General features: G+C 45.7%; 2 protein-coding genes across 6 annotated transcripts; one reads left to right on the top strand and one right to left on the bottom strand.

Annotated features, from left to right (window-relative positions):
* Positions 1–374: 374 nt before the first annotated feature.
* VTCN1 (V-set domain containing T cell activation inhibitor 1) lies at positions 375–6,364 on the top strand. 3 transcript variants are annotated; one of them, XM_053935900.1, is made up of 5 exons: positions 375–498; positions 1,436–1,783; positions 3,371–3,649; positions 4,331–4,492; positions 6,291–6,364. In XM_053935900.1, the coding sequence occupies exons 1-4, from the start codon at positions 375–377 to the stop codon at positions 4,450–4,452; spliced, it is 873 nt and encodes a 290-aa protein (XP_053791875.1). In that variant the 3' UTR covers positions 4,453–4,492; positions 6,291–6,364. The 3 variants fall into 3 exon arrangements, with proteins under 3 accessions (XP_053791875.1, XP_053791876.1, XP_053791874.1); XM_053935901.1 differs by lacking the exon at positions 6,291–6,364 and adding an exon at positions 5,371–5,888; XM_053935899.1 differs by lacking the exon at positions 6,291–6,364 and having other exon boundaries at positions 4,331–5,888.
* Positions 6,365–6,685: 321 nt separating this feature from the next.
* CTC1 (CST telomere replication complex component 1) lies at positions 6,686–22,141 on the bottom strand. Of its 3 annotated transcripts, none has more exons than XM_053936027.1 (24): positions 22,107–22,141; positions 21,887–22,026; positions 20,227–20,476; positions 19,159–19,355; positions 17,375–17,519; positions 16,699–17,001; positions 16,422–16,550; positions 15,868–16,094; positions 14,209–14,380; positions 13,923–14,123; positions 13,563–13,689; positions 13,248–13,362; positions 12,448–12,913; positions 12,015–12,104; positions 11,574–11,717; positions 11,219–11,289; positions 10,303–10,403; positions 9,805–9,970; positions 9,493–9,579; positions 9,249–9,408; positions 8,733–8,797; positions 8,329–8,491; positions 8,061–8,187; positions 6,686–7,152 (listed from the first exon to the last, which is right to left on the bottom strand). In XM_053936027.1, the coding sequence occupies exons 1-24, from the start codon at positions 22,125–22,127 to the stop codon at positions 6,992–6,994; spliced, it is 3,828 nt and encodes a 1,275-aa protein (XP_053792002.1). In that variant the 5' UTR covers positions 22,128–22,141; the 3' UTR covers positions 6,686–6,991. The 3 variants fall into 3 exon arrangements, with proteins under 3 accessions (XP_053792002.1, XP_053792003.1, XP_053792004.1); XM_053936028.1 differs by having other exon boundaries at positions 9,805–9,916; XM_053936029.1 differs by lacking the exons at positions 21,887–22,026; positions 22,107–22,141 and adding an exon at positions 21,681–21,858.
* Positions 22,142–22,505: the final 364 nt, after the last annotated feature.

Below are 22,505 nucleotides of genomic sequence, written 5' to 3'. Positions count from 1 at the left end.
CCCAAATCCAACCAGCTGAAAAAAATGGCCCTGTTTCCAGACCCCTCCTGCACATTCCCTGCCTTGTACCTGGTGTCTCCTGGGCTCAGGGGCTTTGCTCACTCCTTGGTCACTTACAAGCACCAGCAGGGACTGCCTGACATGCACCAAGGAATGCAGAGAGAAGCATCCTGTACTGGGCCCAGCTGCCTGCTCTCAAAAGCAAAGCCTGGGTCTCCTGCCACATGGTCCCCCACTGTTGATGACAAGGGCTGCTCACCTGAATGTTCATCACTGCTGTGGTCATGTGCTTCATCCATGCCTCATTCTGGGTCTGTGGCTCACCTGCTTCCACCTCCTTCCTGCAGACAGCTCTGCAGATGGAGGGTACAGGCATGGGCTGTGAAGGAGGTGGGCTCTGCACTAATGCTGTCCTTTCCTTTTTCCCCAATAGCATGACTACAGTCATTGTCATCCTGGCTGCAGTGATTGCCCTGATCATTGGTTTTGGTGTCTCAGGTATGTGGCTGCTCAGATTTCTTGCAGTTACTGGTGGGATGATGAACTTCTGCCCTACCTCTACCTCTGTGTATCCATCCCATGCACAGGCTGAGGTGTGATCATGTGTGGAAGTGCCACCCACCACCCTTTAACAAAGGCTAGGTAGGTGTAGTGCAGCCTGTGCTGCTGGAAGTGAAATTTCCTTGGGCTTGGAGCCCCAAACCTACACATAAAGTCTTGCACATACTCTGCTCCTTCTTCTGGATAAGACGAGATGATAGGATGGTGTTTATTGTGAAATTAGAGAGCATCTGCCGGGATGGGGCACCCTTCCCAGGTCCCTCAGAGAAAACAAAAATGTGTTGCTTTGGTGTTGGCCAACATGCAGCTTCCTTGAAATGTGCTGAGTGAGGACGGGTAGGGAAGGGCTGCATGGGGAAGAGGGCCTGGCTCTGGGAATTCTCAGGCTTGCAGCTTAGGATTTCAGATGCTCACTTTTCTTAAATGAAATAAAACTATTTGGATTTCAGTAAGGGGGAAAGAGCTGCTATTTCTCTTCCAGCATTATGCCTTCCAATTACATTTATCTTGCATAAAGGGAGGTCCTGACTAAGAAAAGACGTAAAAATCATGCTTTTCTGGCAGCTGCAAAGAGAAAAATCCCTGATGCATATAAGTAAGCAAGAAAATACCATGTGAACTCTTCTCAAACAAGTAAGAAGAGCTACTTTTTGAAGCACTCTTTTGCTACAGAAATAGTCCTGTGCTGTATCATGGCATACAATCCACTGGAGCTGACCTCTACTAGCAGCACTGCTAGCTGCCACTGGAGGCTTTGCTATGTACCAGTGACTGTTCAGCCTCAGGCTTGGTCCATGACAACCATAGGGCAGTCTGGCCTTTCTCCAGGCTTGCTGCCTCACCTTTCTCCAGCCTCCTTGCTCTCTCCTTGCAGGAAAGCACTCCATCAGTGTGACGGCGCTGACGTCTCCAGGGAACATTGGCCAGCGCAGTGTCCTGGGCTGCTCTTTCGAGCCCGACATCCAGATGGACAGCATAGCAATCCAGTGGGCCAAGAAGGGGGTAGCTGGGCTGGTTCACGAGTTTAAGGGTGGGAAGGACCACCTGCAAGAGCAAGATCCATCATTTCAGGGCCGCACGGCCGTGTTTGTGGACCAAGTGATTGGCGGGAATGCTTCCCTGGAGCTGAGGGATGTGCAGCTCTCTGATGCTGGCACCTACCAGTGCTCTGTCACCACAGCCAGAGGAAGTGGAGCAGCAGTGCTGCAGTACAGGACAGGAGGTGAGAGCTACAAGGAGCAAAATCCTGCTGCAAAACACATGCTAGTGTGGCTTGGTTGAACCTACCTGTGCTTATGATGCTGCTACACCCCTGAGTAGGGTGTATTTCTGGCTTTTACAGGGATATTTATGGCCTTAACCCCTCTTTTGATATCCTTCTTCCAGAAAAGGTTATAATCTTGATAACATGGTAGCTTTTTCTCTCTAGAATTAGGATATATCTCCAGCCAGAAGTGCTGCATAATAAAAATGGTTGTGTATTTAATATATTTTTCACAGTTTTTCTGAAGTATTCGGTTTTTTAAAATTACTACCAAAGCAACAAACCTCTGATATCATAGTTACCTGAAACATTACATATTTACAAGAGTTGGTCCTCCAGGAGAGATCTGGAAACCACCAGGTCTTCAGCCTCTTCCAGTGAGATGAATTTAGCTGTAATAACAAGTCTCCTCCCAAGCGGTTACCTCATGTTGAGACTGATGGATGAACCCCTTGAGGGTCTCCTCCAGACTGCAGTCTTTGCACCCTCCCTCTCATCTCTGTGGCCAGAATTGCTGCCCTACAGGTCAAATTGGGTGAGGAAAAGCCCTCAGACCTCTCCAAGTGAAAGAGGGTTTTGGTTCAAGCCTGAGGGTTGCAAATGTTCCACAGGGACTTTGTCCCCTATCCCTCCTTGAAACCTTGTGGCTCTGCCTACTTTTGTGTTGCTTGATCGGATGTTTAGAGTAATCCACACAGAGAAGGCATTAGAAAGACCATGTGAAATGCTGTAATGTGTTTTATTTCCAACACAGATGTAATACCTGTTCTGTGTGGAAAGACAGACATATTCCTTTTACCTGATATACTTTAACCCATCCTTGCATCAGTTCGCTTCTAGGTCCTACCAACCAAAGCCAAAGCTGATGAATACTAAAGGTAGCTGTCCTGTGCTTTGGCTGTGCAAGCCCTCCTTATTCCAGGTCTGCAGGAGATTGCTCAGGAGAGAAAATGGCCTCAAGTTGCGCTAGGGGAAGTTTAGATTTAATATTAAGAAAAAATTTGCTCATGGAAAGGGTTATCAAGCCCTGGAACAGGCTGCCCAGGGAAGTAATGGAGTCACCTACTATCCCTAGAGATTTAAAATACTTGCATTTATGGTTATGGTGTAGTGGTGGACTTAATGCTAGGTTAACAGTTGGACTTGATCTTAGAGGTCTCTTCCAACCTTAATTATTCTGCAACTCTGTGAAGCTGTAGGTGTTGGTCAGGCCTCCTTCTCAGTGAGTGGAGAGGGTGAATCATCTTTCCCCCATTATTAAGAATAGCTAAAAGACACTAAATCTGTGTCACAACCTCAGCAGATCCTGTCAAGCTAGACTGCCATGTCCTAGGAGTCCTTAGATCCTTTGTAGTCATCCTCCCACGGCCCAATCTGTACAGAGCTCTGTCTGAGCCTGGTTTTGGCTTGGCTCCAGGCAGTGCTGTGCTGCTAAGCAGCAAGCAGCCTAGAAGTACCTGGGATTGGTAGATACAGTTGGGTATTTCATGTCCAGTTCCTATCACTTGCCTTGTTTTGACTTTCTCCCTGTTTTCCCTCCCAAAGCCTTCAGCATCCCCGTGGTGCAGGTGGAGAACAGCAGCCATGGGGACATGCTGCAGTGCGAAGCCCCACGCTGGTTCCCTCGCCCTGCCATGCGCTGGACGGCCTACGGTGACACTGGGGAGCACCTGCCCCACACTGCCAACACCAGCTACAAGCTGAACCCCGAAAACATCACTGTGAAGGTGGTTTCCCTCCTGCACAACATCACTGCCAATGCCACCTACACCTGTGTGATTGAAAACAGTATTGCCAAGGCTATGGTCAACATCAAAGTGACAGGTAGGGTTCAGCAGCACCGCAAGACCACAGGCACGGGGGAGAGGAGAGTTTCAGCAGTGTTCCTGGTGCACAGGGGGTTCCTGCAGCAGCTGTGTCAGGCAAGGAAGGGACTGAAAGCATGGCTAATCCAACCACTTCTCTGTGTCTGGGATGAATGAAAGGGTCTGTGTTTGCTCCTGCTATCTCATGTACGTCTCATGGTATTGATTATCACCTTGGCTTGGGGACAGAGCTGCCAGTGGACCAGAAAGAGAGGACACACTTCAAAGGCGTGTATTGCTTGGAATGTTAACCAAAACCAGACCAACCAACCAAGCCCCACATCTTTTGACACCTTCTTTAGCCAGTTCATCTTAGATCCCATTTGTGTACCAAAGCAATAGGCCTCTTTAGCAGTTATTGATGACAATACTTCTGACTCCAGCCCAATCCTTTTATTTAAAAGGCTATTTTACTCACAGAAAATCAAGCTTTACAAAGGTTCTGAATATCTTCTCCTGTTCTACATGAGAAGGTCCATAATTCTTCTACAGCCAGGACTTCATTGCAATTGGTCTCTAGTACAAGAGGCACGGTCTATCTTCATCCATATTCAGAAAAATGGGAAGGAATAAATACACTTTTTTTGCCTTCCCTGCTGCGTTCCTGTTCTGGTAGCCTCTCACAATTCTTCTGCTACAGATTTCAGCACTACAAAGGTGACCAACTTGCAGCTGGTGAACGTGAATGCAGAGTCAGTGTCATCCTCCTTTCCAGCCTGTCACTGGATGCTTCTGCTTCCCTTGTACCTGCTGTCAATATAAAGCCTCTATAAAGCATTTGGAAACTCTGCTGGACCTGCAGGTAAGCTTGGAAAGAGAAACTCATATACATACAATATATGGAGGTCCTCTTAGGGAGTTTGGCTACAGCAGCAGACCTATCTCAAGCCTGCCAAAATGGGTGTGTGTGTGTCTTTCCCCTCTGCTCATTCTTTCCCCATCCCTTCCTTTAGGTGGGACACATGGCTTGTTCTCTCACAGGCTTCTCCCATCACTTTCTGCAACCACAGGCATCCTTCTCTTGCACCATCAACTGTCAGCTCTTACTTGTCCCCTCATCTTCTTTCCTGTGCACCCTCTGGACCTGGGCCGCAGTTCATGGCTGCAAGGCAGCACAGGCTTTTTCCTCTCCCTCCCTGCTCACAAGACCTGCTACAGTACAAGCCTTGCTAACTCCCACTTCACTCACACAACTCCACAGTACAGTGTGGTGTCTCCAGTAAATACTGTAGACACTTTGAATATGGCTAGAAGGAGCTGCCAGCCTGACCAGTTCCCTGCAGACCTGGAATAAGGAGGGCTTACACAGCCAAAGCACAGGACAGCTGCCTTTAGTATTTGTTGGTTTTGGCTTTGGGTGGTAGGACCTGGAGGTGAACTGGTGAAAGGGCGAGCTAAAGTATATCAACTAAAAGGAACATGTCTGTCTTCCCACACAGAACAGGTATTACAGCTACATCGATGGCAGGACTCACTTCAGGCTTTCCTCCCTATGGGGCTGAGGGCTTTAGGAGTTCCTGCTGGTTCCAGAGTATACTGTAGTACAAACATGAAATTAGCTGATTTTTCCTGTGTTATTATTTCTTACCCACACCAACAACAGGATACTTTGTTTAGCTTCACAAAGAGAACAAGGAATGTGATAAGGAGAATTGCATAAAGAAAAAGTTCTGATTGTAGGACAAGATATGTTCCCTTGTCTGAGCTAACACAGTGACCAGAACTCTGATCATGGGCAGGAGTTCAGACACAAACAGGAAAAGGGTTTCCCGCAATACAGCTGAGAAGAGCTCCTTCAGAGTACTAAAAGCAAGCAAATCTTAACTCCTCCCAAACAGATTTGTTTCACCCATCTCGTCTTGTGATTCTCTGACTGTACTAATAAAACTGTAAATAAGAGAGGCAGTTAATCTCCTTCATCTTGTTAGAATGCTAAAATGAAACTCACCTGCTGAAAAAGATATGAGTGGTAGAACAGTGATGGGTTGGAAAACTGCCAGCAGGCTTGGAATATCCTGGCAAAGACAAACCACATCTAAAGTCCTGTATGAGGAGTGATGATTGCAGTTGTAATGCAAAATAAGAGAGGAACAGATAAGCAGACAGCAGACAGAAAACTAACATACAGCATGAGGAGGAAAAGGAGAGTAGTAAGATACTACTGGAAGCTTCAAATTCAGAAGCAAAGTTATTAAACCCAGATATAACAATAGAGCTGAAGTTTGCTTTTTTGTTTTTTTAAATAAGCGTTATCAGGTACTTCCTATCTGTTTCTGTCTGCTACTGTGTTATTCATATTACAGGACTACTTTCAGTTGCACTTTTTAACCAGATTTTATCTTTGTCTTATCACTTATGGTCAACATTTTCCTCAGGCTGAGATAGTTTATTTTGGGGTTTTTTTTGTTTGTTTGTTTGTTTTTCGTTTTTTGTTTGGGTTTTTTTTTTTTTTTTTTTGGGTTTTTTTGTTGGTTTTTTTTTTGTTTGTTTTCTTTCTGGAAGGTGGAGAGAAGCTTTTTGCAAAGACTTCTGCTTTAAGCTATTTTGGCAACCTTTTAGGATAGAGTCTCACAACATTATTGAATGGTGACATCTTTCAGGTCTTGTGCACTCACACTTTGGTCTCAGAAGTGGACAGGAGGCCTTGAGAGGGAAGATACTTCACTCATGCTCAATAAACCCACTGCCTGTATCACAGCTCAGTGCCTGCCTCTTCTTAACAGCCCCACCTAATGTTCAGGCTGCTGCTGATAAATTGCAGAACAATGCCCTAATAATCTTGTCATTTAGCACCGTGATTTAGTCTCCAAACAGCAGCTTACTCACTTCCCTTCTTTTCTTGAAGGAGATGCTTTGAAGGTGTAATTTTAATAATTTCAATTAGGTTAAGAAGACTATACCCTGTGGGAACTGTATAATTTTGATAATAGTCACCATATAGCAAGTAAACCTGAATACTAAAATAGATACTAAAACAGATTCAGTGTTCTTTAAGTAATATTTTCATAGCTTTATTTAGTAGATACTACCACAGAAAACGCACACACTGTGTGTTCTAGGCCCAAGGCAAGAGCTGTCACATAGGAAGCATTAAACATCTCTCTTCCAAAATGTAGCCCAGTGCCACTGGTTGACAATGGCCCAGGAATTCCACACTCACAGCAGCTGCTTGACTGCACACTTCACCCTGTGCTCACAGGCTTGTGCTCCCACTGAAAGGAGATTAAAAAAGCTCCTGATTGCAGTAGGTATTTCCATAATTCCTTTCCCACTGGGAGAGGTATTAAGCAGTGGCTCCCACTCAGCAGGAACTGGATGTCCTGCTCATCCTCTGGCTGTTCAGGTAGCATAAGGCATCTTGTCCCACTTCCTCCACCTTCAGGCACAGCAGGCTCAGACGAGGCCCCACTCGTGACACGAACTCCACTTCACCACAGCGAAAATTCCGCAGCTGCAGGGGAGCTGCAGGGGAAGGATACAAGGGGCAACAACTCAGTACGGGGCTCTGGCTCTGCTCTAGCCCACAGCTGCACAAGCTGCTGGGGGAGGGAAGGCCTTGCAGCAGCTGCTTGGCATCTGCTAAATCTCAAAGGACAGCATGATGAATGACTCCAGGATGTAGGCAGAGGAATGCATTTTGCCAGCATCCCTCCAACCTGTAAGAAACAGACATTCTATACTGTGAAATGCTGTGAACTATGTGCTCACAGAGCTGATGCACTGAGCTTTGTATCCTCTATCAGTATCAGCAACCTGCCTTTACAGACAGTGTACATGACAGCCAGAAAGTCTCCACTGCAGAGCATCCTCTGGTGAGCTTAGCAAATCAACCCCTGCAGCATCTGCACTCAAACTTAAGCTATAGGTATGTGTGCAGTGTGAAGAACTGGTGTCAAGAATGTCCCCTTAATACAGCAACTGCACAGTTGTAGCAGCATGAGCTCAGACCTCAGCACTCATGAATTCAAAACACTTCAGTGCTGATTTCCAGGTGAGGATTTCCAGACATGCTATTGACCCTACATGCTGTCCTATCTAATGTCAAAACCCACTTGATTTGAGAGGTCTGCCCAGTAACTCTGGCTGATCAAATTCCTGTCCCAGACAAAGACTGGGAATCTTTATGTTTCTGTGTGAAGTAGAAAAATTTATCCTATGCTGTTTTAGGAATTTCCATAATATTATTTCTCCACTTTTATAGCTAAGACACAGCTTAGTTCTACACTACAGAATACAAAATTCCAGGAAAATCCTTCAAAGATCTTGCTTTGATGGACAGTGAAGGCATCTCTCCTTCCCCAGCCTGGTGAGATGCCCTCCTCCCTTCCTTCCCACACTAAGTATTAGAAAAGCCAGCAGTATTTGCTTACCAGGCTGCAGGATCTTGGAGGGCTTCCTGTCTATGCTGAAATCCAACAGGATAGGGCGACATATGAGAGGACTTTTGCACAGACTCCTTAGGTAACAAGCAACAAGATCCTCAGGTTCTTCTAGACACTGAGGAAGGAAAGAGTGTGTTGCCAGGGAGTATTCAGTGGGAGGCAGGGAGGCTCTGGAACACCCAGAGCAAAGGGAAATCCTGTCCAGCCAAGACTTGAGCCCAGCAGGCTGCAATTGCTGCTGGAATAACCCACTCACCCCTGTTCCAGGAGCTTCCCCGTGCTGAATGAACACACTGCCCCTGCTCTGCACACAGTTCTGCACTGCTTCCCACTCGAGAAGGCTCAGGCCCAGCACTGCTGCCACATGTTCATTCCTGCACAGCACCACAGCTTCACCTGTTCCATCCTCCACCACCACCCTGTGCAGAGAGCAGGCAGGCTGGGATCAGGAGGGCAGGACAATACCTGCTCCCTCACAAGGGTCACACCCCAGACAACAGATCTCAGTAAAGAGTTTATGCACATCCCAGAAGATGTGATAACTCCATCTTTGCTGTTCTGTCCACATCCCATCCTTGATATTATTTTCCCCCTCCTGTTTGTGGTGTAATTTGTTCCCTCCTCCCCCCTCTTCACACACCCAATCCCTACAGCTCTTACCGTGCACTGGCTTGCCTCACTCCTGTTTGTGATGGACATGGAGGATTATGTCGGGTGCACCTCCCCTGAAGGAAGAACAAAGCTACAGCTATGTATGGGTATAAGTGAGAAGGGGAAGGGTCACTACTCATTTTAATCCTTCTCTAATTAAGTATGCAAAAGTGTAAGGAATTTCACTGCATTTCCAATGAGTGCCCTGGGAGAAAAATCACTTTGCTGCAAGGTGCTGATCCCCAATAGCAGTGAACGTGGGAAGAACAGAGCATTAACAGAGTAGGATTGTCCTCTTCAGTGTCCTCACTTCACCCCCAGTCCTAGCTGCCAGCCTGCCTGGCATCAAATACATACTTCTCATCACTTAGGTCCCTTTCTAATATGCAAGTCCTTCTCAGACACTGGAAGAGGGCTTGCAATTGAGATAGGAACCCTCATTTCTTATACATGGTAGCAAAGGATGTATGAAAGTAAAAAATCTGCAAGACCTTTCACAAATTATGTTTGTGGAAGCTTGAATACCTCTTTGAAGATGCAGCTGCAAAGTGAGCAAATCCATTGCAGGCACACAGTCAGTACACAGGACAAGTGGCATAAAATCCGGGCCTGGGCCAGATTTTGCAGCTGAGGTCTCAAGCTGGATAGAAACACTAGTGAGGGGGATGAGGCTTCTCCTGCAGGACTAGAAGAAATAGGAATTTGAGAAGCTTGGAACATAGAAGCCTTTCTTTGGACACTGTAACATGAGAACAGACCCAACACTTACCTAGAAGGAAAAGGTAGGTGAGAAACTGGCAGAGATACGATGCTCATAGAGCTGGAGGCAATGTATGTGCAATAAACATTATGGAATCTGCAATATGAAAGAGCAGATGTCAGAAAGAGCTCACAGAAACCAAACACTCAAGTTTTCTTGGGATGGCTGGGCTGATCTTCCTTTGTAACATGGTAGGAAAATAATTTATGGTAAGGGATTGGGAGACATGAAGGTTTGAACAAGGGATGAGGAAAGTCCACATGGGAGGTCAGATTAAGAGATGATTTCGAAGACAGTAAGAGAGGTCAGGGCTCTAAAGACCTTGAGATCTTGCGTTCCAAGTTCTGGAAGAGGATCTTGGCTCCAGGTAGCAAACCCCTGAGATGCTGCAGGTAGGTGGCAGTAATGTAAATGTCCATCACAACAGGGGAGCCTAGAGCAGCAGAGACGCTGAGCTTTACGCTGTGATCCGTGGACAGCAGAGTCCCTGAGGAGGCACAGAACCACACAGACCATGAGCTCACTGACACAGGCAGCATGGCCTGTCACTGAGCTGGGCCTGCTAGAGGGGCTCTTCCTCCCGTCACGATGAGACTGTCACTGTTCCACCTCTCAGGCTTACTGGATACTGCATTCCCATTCCCATCTCCACATACACAGTGTGCAGTTTCCAAGCCCTTTGACATGCAACAGGATGCAACATCCTGGCATACTTCCACTATTCCCGGACACAGCAGCACACTTAGCCAAGTATACTGGCTCTCTGAAACAGAAAGAAGAACCAATGTGTTGCTTCTCAACAGGCTGCCACAATCTTACCTATCTGCTTTGGATGGCCAGGTGGCTTCTCATTCTTGGGAGAGGCACACAAGGTCCTCTCCACAATCTCACCACAGAAAGAAACAAGGGAACCTGTGAAACTGAGAGCAGACCAGAATTTTTGTCCTGCCTGAAGACAAAGGGAGTGGAAGAAGGCCTGACTTCAAGATTGCCACAAAGTGGAGCACTGTTGGTTAAGCCCAGTTTCTGGGGAACCTGCCCTTGAGCCCCTGAGCTACTGGACTGAGGGCAGCTTGCTGCAGCCTACCCTCCCCTTCCCAGGGACAAGAGGTCCCTTTACTTTGCTTTCTGCTGCTTCAGGCTCAGCAGTGAAGATGAAGGGTAAGGCATTACAGCCTTCCTATCTGCTACACTCCTAATTGTTTTTCTGAATTAGAGGAAGCCAAGCAAAGAAAACACAGTTTTTCATAAAGCACTGGTGAAAACTCAAGTGTACATGCATATCACCCCAGATTAAGCATGCTTTGAACAGAAAAGCTTCTAACCGTTTAACCTTCTAACCTTTCTAACCTTATATTACTTAATATTTATTTGAGCAAGGTATGCTAAAAAAATCTAAACCAAAAAAAAAACCCAAAAATATACATTCAGTCTGATTTTCCCTGCTGTGCTTGTTTCCACTTCTGACAGGAATTTGGCAGACACTTTTGGGACTTAGTCCACACCAGCAGTAGCCGAACCATTTTCTAGACACCACTTTGCAGTTTTGTCACCTACAATCCCTTTAGCTTCAATAACCAGGATGGGAAAAGTCTGGATTACTTGCACACAGGTTTCCCAAACCATATTCCTAGGGTGGATATTTCATTGCAGTTTAATATAGCACTTCCCAATAAAAATTGCCACAGAGCCATTCCCTAAGACACAATCGCTTATATGGGTCAGACCAACATACCTGCTGCTAAGCACTTCTGGAATGGAGGCAATTCTCTGGTCCATGCCTGTCAGCACTGACAGGGCTGTCAGCTAGAAGTGAGGGAGACGCAGACTCAGATAAGTTGCAGTTTACAGGCATCCACAGCCAGAGCAGAAAAGACAAGCTCTGTGTGCTCAGATCTAAGTCAAGCAATTCATGCTTTCTCTCCAGATGAATTCTGGAGCAGGAAAATGTGAAGCCCAGCAGCAGCCTCTGATGGAATTTAGAGCAGAACAGTCTCACCAGAAGATACTCTGTATTGATAATTTCTAGCTAGTTCTGGAGAGACCTACAAGTAGGCTGTGAAAGCCCTGTGCAATATGGCACTGCATACCTGGTGCTCAGGCAGACAGGAGATCCAGGTCTCATGCTCTAAGTGCCAGCCATCTTGGACAAGCAGGCACAGGGGGCAGGATGGCCTGCTCAGGAATGTTGCTGGCACATGTGGAGAACAGAGCTTGTAGAACACTTCCAAGTCCTGAGGTAAGAGTGATAAGGCAAGACAGAAGACTATTAGAAGGAAGGAGATTAAAGTTCAATAGGGAAAAAGTGAAGAACAATGGTTTACAAAAGAAAATAAAAATCCACTGAATTCAGAGCTCTGAGAATTTTAATCAGATACAGAATGAAAGCATGCTTCCTTTTCTTGGAAAGACAGAAGGAAATTCCAAACCTTGAAAACAGCTTAACTCTGACTTAGCTCTGACTCCTCGACTCCCACATGCAGTTCAGCAAAAGTCTCCAAGAGAGAACAGCATGACAACTTCTCTCTTACCGAGCAGCAGGGCACAGTGATGCGATACAGCCCATCCACGTGCAGGAATGGAAACCATCGCAGAGACTTCCCCATAAAGAGCAGTAGTGCCTGGTGGGGGAAGAGACGAGAGAGAGAGAAAGAGAAGGTGATGAGAACTGTTAGGTATGGAATGAAAAATACAGTAAAAAGAGAGCAAGCCCAGCCCAGAGGATGTCTTGACTGAGAAGTAAGGTTAGCACCACCAAGAGTAAGAGAAGGCAGATGCATTTACAGGAAGGTGACAGAGAGGAGATGGAACTTGCTTGGAGTGCAAGAAGGAATTTGCTGGCACAAACACACAAAGGTACCCAACAGAAAAATCACTTTCCCATTGACACTAAATTACCACACAGGCTCACTTGAGAGGAGCCAGCTCCCAGACTTAACAAACCACACGCCAAAGCTGCCTCACTTCTTGCTGCGTCACACCCTCTTTTCCATCACAGCCAGTCTCTTCCAGCTCCGATAGATTCCCAATTTCTCTGTGGTGGCTCCAGAGCTGTGGTCTGCCCAGCCACAGCACTGTGGCTTGGAAACTGCACTGCAGCTCATGTTCTTCTTTATGTTCTTCTGCAGGCAGTTGGTAATTGCGTGACATGAGACCCTCTTTCTGGGTAACCAAAAACAGGTGAGATACACAGCTCGTTGTTCTGGTCCCCCTGCTCTGGCCCCCCTGACAGTTCTCATCTCTGCCAGCATCTGCCTTCGGATCCTCCAATTTCAGCATTTTTGCCTCTGGGGTTTCCAGCTCAGATGTTGTGCTGCCATCTTTCTTATTCCTCAAAGAGGAGCTGCTTCCACTCCTAAGGTATTTCTGGATTTGTCCTTCAGCAGCATGGAGAACCTGAACATCCTCCAAGTAGAACTGCACATAGACACTGAAATGACAAATGGTAACAGTGAAACTCCCTATTTCTGACTCGTGGCTGTCCTAAACACTTATCTGGGAAAAACACACCTGCTGAGTGCCCCACAGGTACTCAGCAGGAGCAGGGGGAAAGAGTGAAGTGGAGGGCTGCTCCCAGGCTGCAAGTCTGAGCAAAAGGGAGACGGTGGCTTTGTTGCTGAGAAAGAGCTCATTTTATGCAAATAGCAAAGAACAAGTGCTTTGGCACTGAAATGCTGTGTTGGTAAGAAGGCTTACCATAGTCCAAAATACTCATGGAACTGGAAAATGATGATTTTACCTGCACACTGAATAAAGGGACTCACCTAGTTTTTTTCTCTCTCACATGCTCCAGATTTTCCAGGTGTTCCCAGGAGGGAAAATCAGTCTTAAGGAATCTTTCCACTACGAGCTGGTAATTTTCCACCTGCAAGAGTGATCCTGAAAACACATCAGAGGAAAGAGCTGAGCTAAATAAAAAGAGAACATAAAATCAGTGAGGTCAATATCCTCATTTTAAAGTCACAAGGTCAGGCAGTGACAGTTCAGCATCTCCACACAAAGTCTCTTCTTCCTTGTTTTGGAGGTGGAAGGCAGAAGAGCAAAAGGTCAGCACTCAAATACAGTTTAGTGGGACATACCTATGAGAGCAGTCTGGGCAAAGGGGCTACCATCCTTATGGGAGATCACACAGCGAAGTGCGCTGCTCTTGTCCTGCAGCTGGAGGGAACTGCTCCTGGAGGAGACCCTCAGCACACCCAGGAGTATCTACAACAGAAAGGAAGCTGCAAAGAGCATCAAACAATTCCTATCCTTGAAAGTCATAAATCAAAGTGTGTGTAGCAGCAGCTCAAATTCAGTCTGTTTTCAACATGCCACAGTGAGAAAAGCAGTGTCATTCCTAACAGGAGGAAGAGGCGTGCCCTGGACAAGGTGCTGGAAGGCATGGTGAGAAACAGGAGCTCTAAAGGCACAGACATGAAAGAGAAGGAGGCACATACCAGTTGGGGCTGGAAAGTTTCTGCTGAGAGTGTGCAGTAGGACCAGGCCAGTCTGCGATTCAGCTCCTGGGTGCCCATATGCTGTGCCTCCAAGGGGGAAAGCAACTGTGATGGACTGAAGCCTTCCCAGCTCTTCTGTTCTGCCACACGGCAAACTGCAGACAGAGATGGGGCCTGGCATGGAGGGTTCAGAGTCAAATACTGTGAAAAAATGAGAGAAAGAACGAATCAGCTGAGTTTCTTCCCATCAGACAAACAGGAAACAGCTCAAAGAACATTTACTCACTTTCTGCAGGGGACACTGGTGTATTTTTGATAGAATTTCATTATAAATATCTCTTGCTTCTTCTCTGTCTGGCACCATAGCTTGCAGAAGGGGGACAAGGAACTTTTCAGCAGCTCCAGGGTTTTGGTGCGTAGAGCTAAGCAGTCGACGGCGCCCAAAGAAACAAGAAAATCTGAAAAAAAGTTATGACCATTAAGAGCACAAGCAGTCCTTGCATTTTATTGAGTCTTGCATCCAAGTCAGGTACTCCTTCTGCTTGTTTTGAGTGAATATGTTTTATAGGACAAGATCTAAAGAGATCACAAAACCCATTAAATTATTAAAAATAGAGCATTTAAGGCCAATGCAAATTATGTTGGGCAAACAAGGAATAGGAAAATATACAGAAATGGACAGACTGGCAAAATCTCAAAACTCCAATGGCCAGAGAAACAAATCACATAAAGATAATCTCCCTCTAAGCCACACAAATGGATCTTCATGCCTTTTGGCTGGGCATGATACGATTACTCATGTTGGGTACACTTGGATTTCTTTCACAGAATGCAAAAAACACAAGACAGAAACAACCACAGATTATTCTTATTCCAATATTTCCCTCATGTACAATTAAGTTCATAAATTTAGCTTACTGCTTTTGAGTGGCTGGAAGTGATCACACTGCCAACCAAAATATGACAGAAAATGAACTCAAATGAAAAGAAACAGCACTCACTGGAACAATTTTTAAGCTGTATCAGGACTGAGCAATCACATTTAAAAAAAGTGGAAAAGATAATAAAACCTGAAATTTATAGGCAGCATAATTCCCAAGGCAAAACTGAAGCTGTTTTATTGGTAGCATGTCAAAATTCCACAGTGTCAGTAAAGCACAGGAACATTGAGCATTCTATAAACTGCTACTTGACTGAGAGTAAAATGTATATACTTTAAAGTGCAAGGCAGCAGTCACAGTGATCAACCAAAACTGCTTCAGAACAAACACAAATATTTTCAGTAACAGAAGCCGGAAGTAAACCCAGAAACTGGCCCACAGCTGTCCTGCAAAGAGAGTGCAGCATCAGGGAGAGCAGAAAGCCATCTGGAAGACTTGGAGATAAGCATGGGTGGGAAAATCTGCCAAGACAGAGACTCTAAAACAAATTATCACACTCCTGGCAACACTTAGAATATCTCAAAGTGATATGCTGAGCAGCTGCTGCTTCTTCTGTGCACAGTCAGTGCACAGAATATCAGTGCACTGATATATCAGTTATGATCTAGTTGTAGCACCAGTTTCCAGCTTCAGCCTCAGTGCCCACCTTGATCTGCCAAACAAACCACACTGGCAAGTAGACACCCTGATGGTGCTTCTGTATTTTGGGACAAAGCATTCCAGGCAGGATTATGTGAGTGCAATGCTCCAAAGCACTGCAGCTTCCCAAGAGCTTTACCTAACCTGCACTTGAAAAATGCACTGGCTTTTCTCGTAAGAGCAACTGCAAGGTAACAAGCAACTGGACACGATGTGAAGTCTGGATAAATGGCTTACTTAGGCCAATAAACCAGAAGCAATTGCTGCTTGTAGTATCCAAGCACAGTAATTTTGTGAGCCTTTGGTCTAGAAGACTCCCAGGTAACCTACAATGCACATTCTGACTTCAGAAGAATTGTCCTCACCTCTCCTCAAACGTCTCCAGGAGGCTCACCAGCCAGAGGTACAGTGGCATTCCCAGATTGAAGCGGAAGAGCAGCTGTAAGCAGAGATTTCCTGAAGAGGCCAGGGGCTGGTAGGGGGTGCTGAGCCTTGAGAAACTCTTCAGCACAACCATGCTGTGCAGGCAAGCACTGAGTACAGTGAAAGGGAAAGACACCAGAGGCTTCTGCAGGAGGTGGACGTCGATGAGCTGGGATACACAGAGTGTAAGAGAAGACACAGCCAGTCTGCCACCACTTCCCAAAACTGTTACTTCACCTTAAATCCTTTCTCATTCTACTGGATTGCCTATAATCAGGCCTGAGGCACTGAACACAGTTTAGGGAGGAATCAGATAATAATCATATCAACTCTCATGACTGAGTCTAGGCAGTAAGATCTCCAGTTTTGTTCCAGATACTTGCTGAAGAATTCCCATGTTCCCGCAGCCTTCTGTTGACCCACACACTCACAAGCCATCCCCAGGACCTCAGTCTTTTCCACTGAATACTTCATGACCTTGCAAATCTTAACTTACCTCCACACAGGCTCCTGGTCGGAGTCCCCGTGCAGAGTTCAGCAGTGGCTGGTAAGCAAGGCACAAGCAGACTTGGTTATCCAGTAAAAAGAGACCAGCTTGGACATTGAGTATTTTGGTGACAAATCCCTAAATAGAAAGCAAACAGAAAGTAAGAGGACTGTAGAGAGTCACAAAATGTAAGAGACTCACAGGCCTGAGCAATAAGAAAATAAACTCATTATGAAAATAATGGTCCTTGCATGAGTGGGTGAAGGCTAAGCCTATGAATCCTTACCACATAGGAGATGATCTTGGACTCTTTGGTTGGTCTTGGCCTCTCCTCTTCAGCCCCCAGCTGCAAGGAGCAACTGAGCTGCTCAGCAGTCTCAAGGAAAGAATACTGAGTGGATTCTCCTTGTGAAGCACTGTTCAGTGGCTGCTCCCTCACCTGCTCTGCACAGCAGGGCAGAAGGCAGGAAGAAACACTAGTGACAAACATTTTTTGTCCAGATTTCTTCAGGCTGGACATACTCAGGCCAGTGATTGTGTACCTCTGACCCAGCTGGAAGACACGATGCCACAGCAGCTGGCTGGGTTTCTAGAGCAGAGAAACAAAAAGCAACATCAGCATCAACTCCAGTGAAAAAAATTCTTCCCGACCTAAATAATCCCACCCAAAAAACCCTTTTCCTCCCAGAGGATTGCCTCACACTCTTAGCAAAAGGACTGTCTCTGTAAGACATTCAGGGACACTGCAACTCTATGAGGGAGAAGGACTGTATTTCTGCAGGGCACAGAACTAGACTTCTTACATACCAAGACTATTGTACATTGGATGCAATTAAAAAGATATCACTAGTAAAAGGAAGAATAAATCAAACTGGGAAATCAATGGCAAGCTTCAAAGAATTAATCAGCTAGCACATACACAGATCCAGACTGAATTTGTGAGCAAAATTCCTAGGACTTACTTGCACCAGCACAGGGACACAAACAGCAGAGGCAAAGCACTTCAGAAACAGAAAGAAGAATGTCTTGTGGTGAATACAAAGTAGAGGCCCGAGTCTGGTCAATTCCCCTGCTACAGTAAGCTTTGATCTTTTCTCATATGGAATCCTAGAGGGCAATTGAAATCAGAGATGAAAGAAAGCTCAAAAGTATCCCAAAAGCAAAATAAACACATATGCACCATGTACTTTCTGGGAATAACAGATCCAACAAAGCAATATGGTCAATCTCTCAGAAGGTTTTCAAAACAATATTTGGTTACAAAATTTGTACTTTAACTTTTCTATACTAAATCCTTTTGACATTTTACTACTTGAAGACAGAAGGAACAGAATAACAAATTCACACACTCCATGACAACAGCCAGGTTATAAAAGGCTTTACCACAAACAAGAAACTAATTGTTGGTCTAAAGGAGAAGAAAAAAGTCACAAGTAATTCTTCTGCAGAAAACAGAACTCGGATTTGTATGTCTATGGAACATGACACTGTGGAAGCTGTAAGCCTATAAACAAGAGCCTGAAAGCAACAATGGACTCTAACAAACTTGACACAGAGTGAAAGAGCAGGAAAACTGAAAGCAGATGAGAGGCAAGAGAGATTATATGTCTTGAATCAATTCTGTTTGCTGTTTCAAACCGATGTTTCAAAAGATTAAAAAAAAGTAATTTCAAAAAAGTTATGCTTGAAATTTTCATTTCAACTCCAACTGGACCTGAATATAACCATCCCACTTACTCTGAACAAAACCAGTCTTCATTCCAAAACATCTAAACAATTATCTAACTTTATGACTTTAAAAAAACCCCAACCAGTAGTAGACATACAGTAGTACCAGCATCTCACTGTAACATTTTAACTGTAACATGGAAAATTGGTCACATATCAGTCAATAACAAAGGAGCTTTATGTTAAAAGCCTGAGAACATATACTGAAATATGGAAATAGTTTTCTTGTTTAGAAAGGTCCCTTGAGCTAAATCAAACACTTAAGCTTAAAATTACTTTCTTAGAAGCAGATAAACCAAATAAAACCAAAAGATAACTAAAAAGAAATGAAAGCAGCACGATTAGTGACATATTATTGTAATTAAATTACACCAAGAATTCTCTACTCAAGAAGATAAAACATGATCTTATCAACTAAGTTGAAATTATCAACTTAGTAAGATTTGCAATTCCATTGGCTCATTTTCACATTCTGTAAACTAAAGGACAGGTACTTCTATCAGTTGACATTTCACTAGCACTTTTATCTCAGTAATCAGATAAGAATTTGACTAGTGGCACATATTAACATTGTAGGATTACAGGATTACTTTCAAGTATACTTTTGGCACTGGAGGATCAAAAACAAAACCAAAAACAAACAAACAAACCCCAAAAAAACCCAAAACCAACCAAACAACAAAAAAAGTTGTGCTAATCAAAAGAATTAATTTTAGCCTCAAATGCAGTTGAATCAACACTGTTTTAATATTCTTTCTATAATTTGAAATTACATCTAGAAATACTTAAAATTCATCCAATTTTTTCAAATTACAGAATAAAAACTTAATAAACTCCTGGGAAACAGATGATTAAAGAAAAGTGGTTTTGTTGTACAACTTTTAATTCCATCACTCACTGCTAGGCTTCCACATGTGGCAGAAATAGAATTTGTCTCTTTCTAAGCCAAGTGCTCTTCTTGTTACTTGCCAAGCCAGAACAACACTGCTCTGAGAAGTTTGGCATGGTAGGTGTTTACCTGGAGGTAAGCAGTGGCTCAGCTGACACTGGGGAGGTGACTGGAATGCTGTGAAGTACTTCCTTGGGGGCATTTACTGGCACTGGATCCACCAGGATTTCCAAGTACCCTGCTGCACTCTGGTCTGTCTGTGGTATATATGACCAGCTTGGGAAGACAAACAGTGACTCCAGCCACTCCAGTTCAAAGTGCAAGAGCTAAATCAAAATATAATGAGATTGAAGCTTGAGATGAGTTTCAGTTTGTTTTCTCAGCACTACTTACAGTGTTCATTACTAATACACCCTTGCATGTGCATCATAAACTCTTCTCCTACTGCCAGGCTTCATCACTAAATGAGAGCAGTGTTTACTGCCCACTCTCTTACCTTGCATGGAGAACTTCTGTCCTTCCAGATGCAAATCTGCCACAGACTTGCTGAACTCTATGGCTAGAACTTCCTGTTTACAGTCACAACCTCACAGAAAGGTGATAATTAATCCACTGCAAGGCTTAGTTATTTTCAGACTATTTTCCTAAAATTTTTGCCTGCTTTCTTTTTCCCCTGTGTTTTCAGTTAGAAGTTCTTACCAATACAACTTTTTCCTAGACTTCATCTCATTGGAAAGCATAACTTCAGTGCTCTGTCATCACCACTCTAGGGGTTATTTGTTATCTTGACTCTACTTGCAATTACCTTCAGGAGGCTTTTAAGTCAACTGTCATGCAAGCTATTATCTCCTGAAAGCATGTCACCAATGCATCACTGAAGTACAACTCTCCAGAAAGTTATTTCTGCTCCACTAATTGGAATTCAGCCACCTTGTACTGCGGTGAACAGAACAGAACTGTACTGGTTGTCTCTTTTTTCCATGCCAGTACATTCAGCATTTCTTCTCCTAGCAAAGGCACATTTCACATGTTCTATCCTCTGCCCAGGATGTGAGCTTGCTATTTTCCTGCCTGTTACAGAGATGTGTTATTTCCTGCACTAGACTCTGGCAGAACAGCTGAAGCCCCTAGTGGTTTGTGACACTGCCCCAGCAGTGGGAATAAACACAGAACCCCTCAGTATGACCGAGGACATACCTCACATGGAATTATCCCAGTATTGTCCTTCACATATAGGCAACCATCTACCACCTCTTCTTTGTTTTCTTGCCTTCCATCTGCTAAGTAGCCAACCAGGATCAGGTAAGTCCTTGGCAAAGTGCGCTGCATGGGTAAAGAACCTTGTCGTCCTTGATGAGACCATTCCTTAAATTCATTAGTGCTCCAGCTCAGGTGGCTGCAGCACGGTATGTGCTGCTGATGCTGCAGGTCAGAGATGGAGATGAAACTGGAAAAAAGAAAGAAAGAAAGAAAGAAGCAAGAATATAGCAGGATGTACGAAGAACTCAGTTTGCAAAGTACCCTAATATCCACACTGAAAGAGCCAACACAAACTGTTCTCCAGCCTGTGATTTTGGTACTGGTTTCCAGTGAGCTTCACTGACAATTTTAGGTTGTGAAACTGGAGCTCTATTCACAACACCCACTTGCTCAGTAGAAGGACATAATCAAAATCAACGGGTGTGAATTTGAAGAGTTTCAGTCAGGGATCAAAAGTTCAAAACAAGAAACTAGTCCAGATGAGTGATGGGTCTCAATCAGCAATGAATAGTAATTAGATATAGAAAAATTAATCAGAAGACATAAATTTACACAGGTACTTATGCTGTGCATTTTGCAGGAAAATGAACAGGGGATTAGTTGAAAATTCCATTAGCTGAAACTGCTCCATCTTCAGAGACAGAGCACCACCAGGAGTAATACTGGTACCTATGATCCACAGAAGCACAGTGCTGCTCATGTTTTTGTCAAATGTGCTGAGTGCTTTTTGGGAGAAACCAGAACTACAGCAGGACACTGGCTCATGGTGATCACATACAGAAGCAGACTCCCTCCTCATGCTCTAGAGCTTGGTGGTTAACTGTGGATGTAGCACACTGCACACAAACAGACCACTGGCCTCACAGAAGATAAGCACCTTCAACTCTTCTTTGAGCCAAAGATTCTCCTGAATATGAACCAAAGTCTGGTTTAAATGTCATAAATATACAGGAAAAAATATAGCTTAAATGAGCTACATTTATTAACTATTAGTTAAAGGTCACAAATCCCTAATCAATTCCAGTTGACTTTTTCTCCCAAAACTGGTTGTACCAGAGATTTTAAATTCTTCCACAAGTTGGAACAAGAAACAGATCCAGGCAAGCCAAACTTTCCAGTATAGATATCTCTCAACGAGCTGCCTGTTTTTCATTATGATGAGCACCCAAAAGCCTTTTATCAACTAAAATATGGACCATGTTATCCTAGATTCCCCATTTTTAAGAGCGCACACTCGAACACTGAGCTCAGCTGGCAAAGAGGTTCGGAGACCAGGAACATCTTCCCGTGCGGGCCCGCAGGATCCAACCGGGGAGCTGCCGTGCAAACGCCGTTCGGTGCGGCAGCCCGCCTCGGCGAGATGCCCCGCTTTGGTTACACGTTCCACCTACCGCAGACAGGCGGAGACGGTGCTTAATCACACGGCAAGGGCGGCCGGGGCCGCGCCAAGGCCAAAGAAACGCGCGCGGTTACGCCCGTCCGACAGCATCCCTCCCACAGCCGGCATCCGGGGCGGGCATCGCGCAGGAACGAGCCGTGCCGAGCTCCCGGGAGGGCCGCGCGTGGGCACCGGAGCCCCCCCCCGCCCCGCTGTCACCTGTAGCCGAGCGGCAGCGTCCCGCCGCCCGCGCTCCGCAGGCACCGCAGCACCGCCTCCAGCGCTGCTGGCTCCTGCCCGTCCGGCCCCGGGAGCGCCCGGCGAACGAAGTCCCGAGCCGCCTGTAGCCAGCGCTGCTCCTGCGGGGGAAAAGGAGGGAAGCGGGGTCTCAGCGCTGGGCGGCGGGGAGGGCGCGGAGCCGCCCGGGTCCCTCACTCACCGCCGCGCCGGGCGCCGCCATGACAGCCCGCGCGGGCCGCACCGTTGCCTTGGCGACGGGAAGCGCGCGGGAGCCGCCGGGAGCGCCGCGCGCGCGTCGGGCTCCATCCCCTCCCCGCCCTCCGTCCAATCGCCGCCGCCGCCGCCCCCCGGCTGTTCCCGCCCCTTCCGTGCGGGCCGGCGAGGAACGGGACCGGCACCGTGTGTGGGATGGGCCGGGGCCGTGCCGGGCGCCCAGCGCCGCTCTGTCGCTCCCTTCTGCAAGTGGGCACGGGAGGGAGAATAAAACGAAAGTTTCACGGGTTGAGACAGGGACCGGGGGAGATCACAAATCGATTGCCGTCACCGGCAAAGCAGGCTCAACTTGGGGATAGTAATTGAATTTACTACGAACAAAATC

The sequence above is a fragment of the Vidua chalybeata genome, chromosome 2 (genome assembly GCF_026979565.1).
Source record: "Vidua chalybeata isolate OUT-0048 chromosome 2, bVidCha1 merged haplotype, whole genome shotgun sequence".
NCBI lineage: Eukaryota > Metazoa > Chordata > Aves > Passeriformes > Viduidae > Vidua > Vidua chalybeata.
This window is presented reverse-complemented; position numbering and strand designations above follow the sequence as displayed.

Bases quoted from the DNA above. Each gene is read 5' to 3' on its own strand.
- VTCN1 (XM_053935900.1), top strand. From the start codon at position 375: ATGGGCTGTGAAGGAGGTGGGCTCTGCACTAATGCTGTCCTTTCCTTT. The intron at 1,784-3,370 runs GTGAGAGCTACA...TCCCTCCCAAAG, and splicing joins GCTGCAGTACAGGACAGGAG to CCTTCAGCATCCCCGTGGTG. The intron at 3,650-4,330 runs GTAGGGTTCAGC...CTTCTGCTACAG, and splicing joins GGTCAACATCAAAGTGACAG to ATTTCAGCACTACAAAGGTG.
- CTC1 (XM_053936027.1), bottom strand. From the start codon at position 22,127: ATGGCGGCGCCCGGCGCGGCG. The intron at 13,363-13,562 runs GTATGTCCCACT...ATGTGTTTTCAG, and splicing joins TGCCCAGACTGCTCTCATAG to GATCACTCTTGCAGGTGGAA. The intron at 9,409-9,492 runs GTAAGTGTTGGG...TATTTCTTCTAG, and splicing joins CACCTACCTTTTCCTTCTAG to TCCTGCAGGAGAAGCCTCAT.